The 10,417-nt window shown below is 44.9% G+C and overlaps 1 protein-coding gene across 1 annotated transcript in view; it reads left to right on the top strand.

The window, feature by feature from the left end:
• LOC146859315 (uncharacterized) overlaps window positions 1–10,417 on the top strand; it is a 135,376-nt gene that overhangs the window by 105,610 nt on the left and 19,349 nt on the right. Inside the window, exon 4 of the mRNA XM_085647157.1 lies at window positions 395–463. Within this exon, the coding sequence (XP_085503283.1) occupies window positions 395–463 (69 nt within the window). The remainder of the gene's footprint in view (window positions 1–394; window positions 464–10,417) is intronic.

The following is a 10,417-nucleotide window of genomic DNA, read 5'->3' as shown; positions in this document are numbered from 1 at the left end:
ACATCTCCTGGCATGTCAATCCTATCTAATTAATCTCTATAAGAAATCTGGAACATCTGATGGCACTTCTAACCTCTTTCACTGTGTCACTGCTTGAAATACAGAACATCCCCTGGAACGTCTATCCTGTCTCACTACATGGAATGTTTAATATTTCCCAGAATGTCTAGATCTCACACATCACTGCATGGAATGTCTCTCCTATTTCAATGTATCACTGTCTGGAATAAAGGACCTCTCCAGAAATTTCTATCCCCTCCTTGCATAGCACACAGGGTGAAGGACATGCCCGGATTTTTCTATTGTCTCATTTCATTCATAGTCTGTGCTACTACCCAGCAGCGCACAACCTGAAGTGACAGCTGTGTTGTGTACCTGCTCTGTCTCTTTGTAGGAGACCCCCTCCGCTGTCACAAGACCACTGGATGGTGCAAGCCTTGACTCGGATCCCTCTGATGACGAGGTGGGTGATTCTTCCATATCGGCACACTTGTAGGGTTCTCATGTGGACAAGGTCATTTTCTATGACTTTTATCCTGACCTCCATGTTCTTAGCACATGCCATGCTTTTATGGTTATGACTGATTCACATTGTTGAGTACTCTGAATTCGTTACCATAATTTGTCACTAACATGACTGGTGATTCAAAAGAAGAGGAGTAAGCGTGATGTATACTTCCATCAGATATATCACTGATATATTGACAGGTGATCATATCCCTTCGGGTGGATGCGTACATCCCTTCTGGAGGGCGGCCTAATGCTATATTGGAGAAGACTCGCCATACCTATTAGTCTGCGAGTAGTCATTGACTGCATCTGACTTTTTATGGCAAGTCCATGCCCATTAGAAATGGGTTTTTATGGAAACCCAAGCTCTGGTCCACCATTGTGTGCCACTGTGGGTGGTTTGTATTGTTTATAAATGTGGTATCGGAGGTAACTATGTCCTACCCCTAACTATTGCAGATGTGAATTGATAGTGCTGCAAGGAAGTGCTTGTTGGTGTCCATATAACACTTGTCCTACCCCCATCATCGAATACTTAGCCTGAACGCATTTGGATTCTGGGGCAAGCACTTATAGTCTGCTCAGTGCTGCCCACCATCCAGTGATTTGACAGTGGGGTAGGAAGGCCAGTACCTCCATGGCATTAGACATCACCCCCCCCCCCCCCCCAACCATCTAGCAGTTAGTCGCACATGATATGGATGCCAAGGCAAGGATTTTCAGGGTCATTTCCTCTCCACACTATGCTGTCGTTGTCAAGAAAATAGAGGGGGATTGTGAAGTGCCTTGAAGATGCCTACATCCAGATGCCACCATCCATCACTTTAGCAGCACAATGTAGGTGTGTCACAGCAACAAATTTGCAGGAGTCGGTGAGCCGTTTAGCATTATATAGTACAGACCATGCACAGTTGCTAGGGTATGCTTTTTTTATTCCAATGAGGAAGCAATGAACCAAAGGTCATAGTGGAGAAAGAGCTCCTGTGGTCTCTGGCCAAATGTCCATTAGTTCACAGGCTTCTTCTAAAGAGCAGAATGTTCAGCATACAGCACGCGCAAGAAGGGTCTGAGATTCAGCACTTCTTGTAGCAGCTTCTACACCTGGGTGGATGTGCGAGGCTGTGCTGCAATCAGAAGTCACCTTCAGGACACCCCCACTCATGTAGGTGAGATGATCAGTTTTTGAGCCGGGAGAGCTGTTTTCTTTATTTATGTAACATTTTTGTGTGTCTCACCAGAGCAGGCCTTGAAACATGTAGATTTTATTGCTTTGATGGGTAACGGTACACATTTGAACAGTTAAACATGTGATAAGAAGTTCAGGGTTTCATAGTAACTTGGCAGGCCTGTTAATAATTTATTCTTAGATGCTCAAATGTGTCCACACAGTTGCCAGCAAAAGGTAGAGTCCACACACATTGTCTTGAAAAGCAGAAGAAGCCGGTATTAGGACAAGCCACCAACGAAGTTGTCAATTTACCTCTTTTTAGGTTTGACTTTCACAAGGTGGAAAGGCTAAATAGTTCAGGCTGACTCTCATGGTTGAGAGCGGAGTCAACGCATCAAACTCAGGAAATTAATTTGTCCCGGCATTTGTATTTCTTTTAGAACAAGAATAGGACTTCTGATGTTCCTGGGCACATGCAGTGCCCAAGGTGTGTAAGTTGGAGCCAGGCAGTCTGTGCATCAGATTTGAGAGGTACTTGTGCTGAAGGGAACTCTGAATAGACTTGTGGGTACCACCATAAAGGGTGGGAAGCAAGGAGGGAATTCCATAGCTTCTTGGTAGTGATGTGATCAACGTATTCTTTAATAGCAGGCTGGCAAAGTTCGCAAATCAAGATGTTGCGGTAGGAAGCAATTCTCATTACAAAGTTGCTAACTGGGTGTTACTGGTAGCAAGGGTACCTGGCAAACTGGACGAGCGATGTGCCGAACTTGGATTATACTTTTATTTCTAATGTGCCCTTCAGTGGTCCTGTAGGGCAATAGCACTTGAGTCTCAGGGGCTCTTCTTAAGGCAGCAAGCCGTTACTGCAGCTGAGCCAAGGGTTCTTCCAGTGAGTGCGGATGGGATCTCACAAGGGAATCTATCCTTGTCTTCTCGGTTAGTAGCAACAGCAGGCATTTCATCCATGGTTCTGGCTTATCGTCCCTGCACTAATAGGTGGGCCAGCCAAGCTCCTTGCACTGTGCTGGTGCAAAGACCTCTGTGTTGTCTAAAGTCAAGCTTCAGTACTGGACTTACAGGGGTGGCTGATGTCCCGGGATCATGACATTCGATGTCAGACCAACAGGCCACTCTGACCAGTGGCCTCTCAAGGGACCTGATGCATGGAATGTTCACTTTCTAAAGTTCTCAACACTAACATGCCATTTTAGCTGTGAGTTAAGATATGCATGCCTCCTCAATCATTTCAAATTGGACAGGATATGCTAGAAATGTGCAATTGAATTGACCATGTATATAGTAGAAATCAGTTTGTTTTTAAGATGAGCAGTTTTTGGTTATTGAAAAAAATGATTTATTATGCTATTGATTGATGTTCAGATCATAAAGTGATCTTCTCCATGAAATACGAGTTGGCTCTGAAACTATGTAGAACTCTAGGCCAGCATAATGGTGGTCCGTAAAACCCTAAGGATCACTTGTCTGAAAAATTGATGAGACATTTCTCATGGAAATTAAATGAGTTTGTATATTTACTTCTGAAAGAGAAGAAGAATTAGCCCTTCAACACAATCACTGAAAAGTATCACAGACTTTTTAATTCTACAAACTTTTGAATGAGTGCAAAAGTGTGATATCCCCTAATTTTTGACTTGACTAATGTTATTGGTCAGTTTTACTCCTAGATACTGGTAACTTTTGACAATCTCAAATAGTTTACTGTGTATTGTCCATTGGCAAGGAGAATGCAAATCTCTTGCTCCCAAGATCATGGATTTAGAAAGATTTGCTTTCATATACTTCAACACTATGATCAATGGCATATTTAGCTAAAGCTTTGAACTACTGTTGCAGCCAAATAGTAAGTTTTGATAAAACCGGACAATTTCCACACATTAAAATGCACAGATAAATTTAACCTATTTTCAGAAGAATTTTTTTTTTTTTTAAATAAGTTGAAAAGTGAAACATAAAGAAAAAACTTGGGGTAAAGTACAGCCATGTATAAGACCATTCACAACAGGAACTGTGGCTGTCAATTCTATTCTTTAAAAAAAAGAAAATTCTTTATCTTTTTATTTTACGAAACGGCAATAGTACAGTACAATAGTTCGCCAGTTACCCATAATAATGCACATTTTAGCACATTACATATGTATATATTGTTAACTAATATTACTCTATCCTTCGGCAAGTAAGTGATCCGGAAACCCGTCTGCCCCTCGACTAAGCTCAGTTGTGGGAGACAGGCATATTCCACCTCTATACGTGTTTCAATTAGTCCATTTCTGATCCCACTTTTTAGGGCATCCTCTGTTTTTGAATACGTTCCTCTCTGCCACCATGGCCCTGTCCATTTCCCCATCCATCCCTCCAGTAGTGGTGACTCCCCGACTCCCCATTTTTGGGCAATATTGCTTTTCACCAGGGCCCAACCCAGTGAAACCCATGATCGTTCAGTGTGGGTAAAGTCCGTTGCCTCCCATATATTTAGTAAGCACAGTTTCGGTGAAAGGTGTAGCTCTCTCCCCCCCTAACTTCCTCTAGCCGGCGTGTGACCGCCCTCCAGTACCCCTGAATAGCAGGGAATTCCCATATAGTATGAAAAAAGGTCCCCTCCAAACCGCATCGCCGATGGCACTGGGAGTCTGTTCGTTTCACCATCTTTACTATGACGCTTGCGGCCAAATATGTACGATGTAAAATTTTAAGTTGGACTAGTCTCAATCGGGGAGGCCAGGGCGTCACGCCAGTCATCGTCGTCTACCTCCCTCACATTTTCCGCCCCTTGCTGTCTAAGTTTTATCTGCGGATCTGGTCGATTATTAATCAATTTTTTGTAAGTAAGTGAGATGGCTTTCCTGGGCATTGGGTCTAAAAGTAATCTGTCTTCAAGTGGAGATGATTCTGGAATTTGTCCGTCCCTGGGTAGCACGGCTTTCAGTGCATTGCTAATCTGCAGATATCTGAAGGTTTCAGATTGTGCCAATTGATAGTCTTTCTGGAGGTCGGCAAACGTGTGAAGTCTTTTTTTGGACCACATGTCCTTCACTGACGAAATACCAATAAGGTCCCATTTGTCAAACCTTGGACAGGCGCTTAGCGGCCCAACCATTCTGGCTCCCAGTGAGGGGTCGCCAGCGTGATTCTTTTGTCCCAACCCAATTTCTTGTTGACTGTGTGCCAGGTTTTAATTGTTCTGGCCGTTGGTCCAGATAGGTTCAATTTTTGGGGGTTTGTATATAGGGCTCTATGGTATCCCCCTGTCCCATCAACCATAGGTCAGTGCATATACTTGTGAAGCCTAATAGTAACGCCGGAGGTCGGCAAGAGCAATCCCGCCATCATACCACCTCACGATCAACTTCTGCATTGCGATACGTGGTGCCCGCCCATTCCATAATAAAGTGGAAACCGCACAGTCAATCTCTGAGAAATAAGAATCAGGAATCTCAAACAGGGTATTTTGTAGTGCATATAGGAAGCGGGGCAATGCTAACATTTTTGAATAGCGCTGCTCGTGGCAACAAAGTCAGTGGGAGGCCAAGCCAATGTTTGACATCTGTTCGGAGACTTGTTAAGGGGCCTTGTAGGTTAGCTTCATAAAATTTTGTGGGATCCGTGGTTATGTATATCCCTAGATAGCGGAAGCCATCTTCCGCCATGGGGATGTCATAGTCTTTCTGCAATTTTGGTCTGGGACCCTGTGTCAGGAACAATTGAGATTTTGACCAATTGATCGTGTAGCCGGAGTGATTTCCAAATATACGAAAGATGTACAAGATACGATGAGAGGAGAACGTAGGGGATGCCATATATAATAATACATCATCTGCATACAGAGATATTCTGTCCTCATGTTGGTCAGTCCATTTCAAGCCCCGTATCAAAGGGTCTCCCCTGACCCATACTAAATCAAAAATCAGCAGAGACAGAGGCCACCCTTGTCTGGTTCCTCTACCCAGTGGAACTTTTGCGATGTGTGCCCATTGACAACCACCTGTGTGATTGGGTCAGTATACAAGAGCTTGCTCCATCGTATAAATTTTGGGCCAAGCCCCACTTTTTCCAAGACTGCAAAAAGATAAGACCATTCGATGGTATCAAAGGCCATCTTTGCATCCAATGATGGCAGGGCCGCTTCCTCTCGTATCATGTTTTTCCAACCAAGGGTGCAATGTAAACGCCTTAAGTTCAAGGCCGTGTTATGGCCTGGCATAAAGCCCGCTTTGTCTGGATGCACCAATTTAATGATCAGGGGAATAATTCAATTTGTCAAGACATTTGCGAGTATTTTGGCTCCGATCATCAAAAGAGAGATCGGCCTGTAAGCCCCACAGACGTTTGCAGGTTTGCCTTGCTTATGTATTACAACAATGGACGCGAGTCGAATCTCGTCATGCAATAGTCCTTTTTCATAACTCTCCAAATACATGTGCTGCAGGTGTGGTGCCAGCTTGGTCCCAGACATCTTAAAAAAACTAGATCGGGAGACCATTCGGTCCCATTGCCTTACCCAAACTTGTATCTCAAATTGCTAGCAGTAAATCTTCTACTGATGGGTCACATTCCAGTGAGTCTCGGTCACCCAATGCAATACCCTGGACCTGTATAGTAGTTAGTAGGGTTCGACTGTCTGCAGGAGTTGTATCTGTACGCGAGGTGTAAATTGTTTCGAAATGAGTGGCAAATGTCTCCTCTATGTCCTGTGGATATGTTATGTCCTCCCCTGATGACCCCTTAATTTGGTGAAACAATCTGCTCGCTTGTTCTTTCCTTTCCCACCATGCAAGTAATTTGCTGGTTCTATCACCCAGCTCATAAATTTTCTGGTAAATCACCTTTTGTCTGGACCTGGCTGTGAGTAAGAGTTTATAATCTGATGTTTTGGCTGCCAGTGCTTGTTGCACCGCCTCGTCAGTGGCTTAAGTGAGATTAGTCTCGTCTTGCAGAATTTCCTTCTCGATTTGTGTTATTCGCTTTGTCAGTTCCTTTTTGTGCCCCATCATTAATGCCAACGCCTGTCCTTTTATGACTGCCCCAAATGCGCCCCAAAGGATTTGGGATGATGCCACGGAGACTGAGTTTTCCCTGAAATATAACTCTGTATTTTGCTGTAATTTAGACTTTATATGTGGAATTCGCAGCGCCCAAGGTTTGATTGTGAGGGTGAGTCGTGGCGGTTGGAACCCCCCGTGCATCTTGATTAACACTGGCGAGTGGTCCGAGATGACTCTCGCGAGACAACAGGCCTCTGAAAATTCATGACAGTCGGCTGCTTGTGTGAACATATAGTCTATGCGGGACGGAGTGTTATGTGCACCAGAGTGGAATTTGAATTGACTAGCAATGGGATTGAGTTGTCGCCAGATATCTACTAGGCCCAGAGACGAGAGAAAGGTAGTCAGTCTAGACCCGTTAATTGGATCTTGGCGTCGGGGCAATCGGTCCTTCAACCCATTGACCGCCAAATTAAAGTCTCCACCGATTAATACAATGCCCACGGGCAGATAGAGTATGAGCTTGCCAAGGTCTTGCAAGGTGGTTTGTTGCAATGCAGGAGGAGCATAGACTGATAACACACTCCGAGGTCTCCCCTCCCATGTTCCAGTCACTGCTTCAAATCGGCCCTGATCATCTTCCCACTTATTATTAATCTTATAGGGGTGATCCAGCGGTGTACCAACAACAGTTACTCCACTACCTGGACCCATAAACACACGCTATTGAGTAAACCGCTGGAGTCAAACTTTATGATTTCCACAATTTTAGGATCAGTTATATCTTATTCCTAACTAACCTTTCACTGATCAAAAAGTTCTTTCCTATCGTGGATGGACCATTAGTTGAACTAGTTGATGACGAAAATTAACACTAACTCTCTCTTTTCATTTAAAGTAAATAACCACAGACTCTGTAAGTTTTAAATCTTTATTTAAATTTCAATCTCATGTGAACCATCTCAAATACACAGTGCATTCACCATCATTCTTAGGAGAGAAAATTCAATTAAATCATCAAAAAAATATAACGCGTACTTACTCAATGAACGATGTCTAAGGAAAATAGTGGATAGAGAGAAAAGAGCACCTACAAACAAACACGAAGTTATAATTACCAAGAATGGTGTGAAAACCAAGCCCTGGCCAAAGGGCTGGTAAAGGTCCCCCGGGATAGGTCAGGAGACGAAGACTTCAGGACAGAGTAGTTGACCTCTCTAGAATTCCAACGATTGCGCTGCACCCCTCTCTGACACTCTCTTCCTCCTCGAGATTCGTCCACGATCTTATCTAACCCAATTAAATTAGGGTAGAAAGTTCTGCATTCAGCTCTTCATTAGCATCTCTCAGCGTCTCTCCCAGCATCAGCATCTCCCGCTACACAGACAGCATGCCGAGCTCTGCATAACTAACTAAAGCTATCTTAAATATACCTTTCGTTCTTCATGTACCACCCACTAAAGTTTCAATATTGCAAAAATACAAGATCTAATTGGTCAGGCAAAGGGGAAGATCATCACACCATGCTTACATGTCATTTAATTCAGTGAAAACATTGTTCGCAAACCCATCCCCTTACTTTTTATTAAAAAATGTATTCCCACCCACATGTATCCATTTTGCAACATTAATGACACTACGATGAATAGAAGATCTCATTGCTGGATTCTTCACCATCCGTTCCCAGTCTTGTAGCACTTTAATTTGGATACCATTCAACGTCTTAGTCATGGCCTTCATGGCTTCACTCAGTGAGCATGCGCAAGCATCGTGTCACTTCATTCAGTCCAGTTATGCAGGAGAGGCCCAAATACGCACTAGTGATAGTCAAAAGACAGATGTTACTTTCACAAATAAAATGGTTTCACTGTATACCACCTATCTCTACTCTATTCCCTTTTACTTATTAATACTTTCACCGCATTAGCATTAGTAAAATGGCTCGTTTTCATTTCAGCCAAGCAGATGTCATGCACGCGAGTCTTCAAGACTCCATTTTAGTGTCTTCTGCTCATGCGCAAGAATTTCCCTCCCAGCATTAGCTCGTCATACAGCGTAGATGCAGTTGATGCATGCGAAATAAAGATTCCCCGTTTAAAGCGGGTTTAGTCCTTCGTTCGTGTTGTTAACGTTAGTAAACACATAAGCAAGCTTCACTAACCCGCGTATTTGTGTGGAGTGCATTCGTTTTTTTATACAAGAACACTTTTAGTAACTTGCTAGTAAGTTAAAGAAGCGGATCGCTTCCGAGCAAGTCTCTTTTCTACAAGTCCTTCCTCCATCAGGGGCACTTCTTGCGGAGAAGTATACCCGTCCCGCGGGAGCTAGTTGTAAATCCTGCATGCGTTACAAGGAGGTAGCCCCATCTGTTAAATGCCTTGCAAGTATTACCCATCAGGTGCGTTTCTTGTATGAGGGCAATCTCAGGTGATTGTCGTTTTAGATATTGGAGCAACACTACTCTTTTAAGTTTGTCCTCCATACCGTTCACATTCCACGTGAGAAACTTCAAATCCCTGCCTGTCTTACTCGTCATGGTCGTCTGAGTGGAACAATCAATCAATCACGGTATTAATAAAGTGCACTACATACCCGTGAGGGTTTCAAGGTGCTGGGGGGGGAAGGGCAGCGCCGCTACCGGTCGAAGAGCCAGGTCTTGAGGAGTTTTCTGAAGGGGAGCAGGTCTTGAGTCTGCCGCAGGTGGGTGGGGAGTGAGTTCCAGGTCTTGGCGGCGAGGAAAGAGAAGGATCTTCCGCTGGTGGTTGTGCGCTGGATGCAGGGGATGGCAGCAAGTGCGAGGCTGACGGAGCGGAGCTGGCAGGTGGGGGTGTAGAAGCTGAGTCTGCTGTTGAGGTAGGCTGGTCCGATGTTGTGTAGTGCCTTGTGTGCATGGGTGAGCAGCTTGAAAGTGATCCTCTTGTCGATGGGGAGCCAGTGTAGGTTCCTCAGGTGTGGAGTGATATGGCTGTGGCAGGGGACATCAAGGATCAGTCGGGCGGAGGCGTTTTGGATACGTTGTAGGCATTGCAGGTGCTTGGCTGGGATGCCTGTGAAGAGAGCGTTGCCGTAGTCCAGCCCACTGCTGACGAGGGCCTGTGTCACCGTCCGTCTTGTTTCGGTGGGGATCCACTTGTAGATCCTGCGAAGCATGCGGAGGGTGTTGTAGCAGGAGGAGAAGACGGCGTTGACCTGCTTTGACATGGAGAGGGAGGAGTCGAGGATGAATCCAAGGTTGCGTGCGTGGTCGGTGGGTGTCGGTGGTGTTCCCAGTGTGGCTGGCCACCAGGAGTCGTCCCAGGCTGAGGGGGATGATCCGAGGATGAGGACCTCCGTCTTGTCTGAGTTCAGCTTGTGTTATAACATACTGTTGCGTATCCATCATTGTTGTCGTCCCAAATTTGTTGTGGTTGTGATTTTCCTCATCATTCCGGACAGGGACATCACTGCCCACCCTCCTTTCCGCTGCTCCCCTTGCCTCTGAGTTATGTATGCAGTCATCTTCTTTCAATAGACGCTGACTCACTGCAAATGTGCCGCTATATGTTTTGTTCCACTTACGTAGTGGGTAACTACGTGTTTCCTGTGCGCTCCTAAAACTATGAACAAACTTATAACACCCTTTCCCCACCCAACTCCCCCCCACCCTGCCTCCCTGCTTAATGGAATGAGTTTACCCGCTTCCCCAACTTTGCAGAGTGCCCGTCGCCCTCCCATCCCTAGTTGTAGAGCCGTGGCT

Source organism: Triturus cristatus, chromosome 3_2 (genome assembly GCF_964204655.1).
Source record: "Triturus cristatus chromosome 3_2, aTriCri1.1, whole genome shotgun sequence".
In the NCBI taxonomy this organism is placed as follows: domain Eukaryota; kingdom Metazoa; phylum Chordata; class Amphibia; order Caudata; family Salamandridae; genus Triturus; species Triturus cristatus.
Note: the sequence above shows the minus strand (reverse complement) of the source record. Positions and strands in the feature narration are given on the sequence as shown.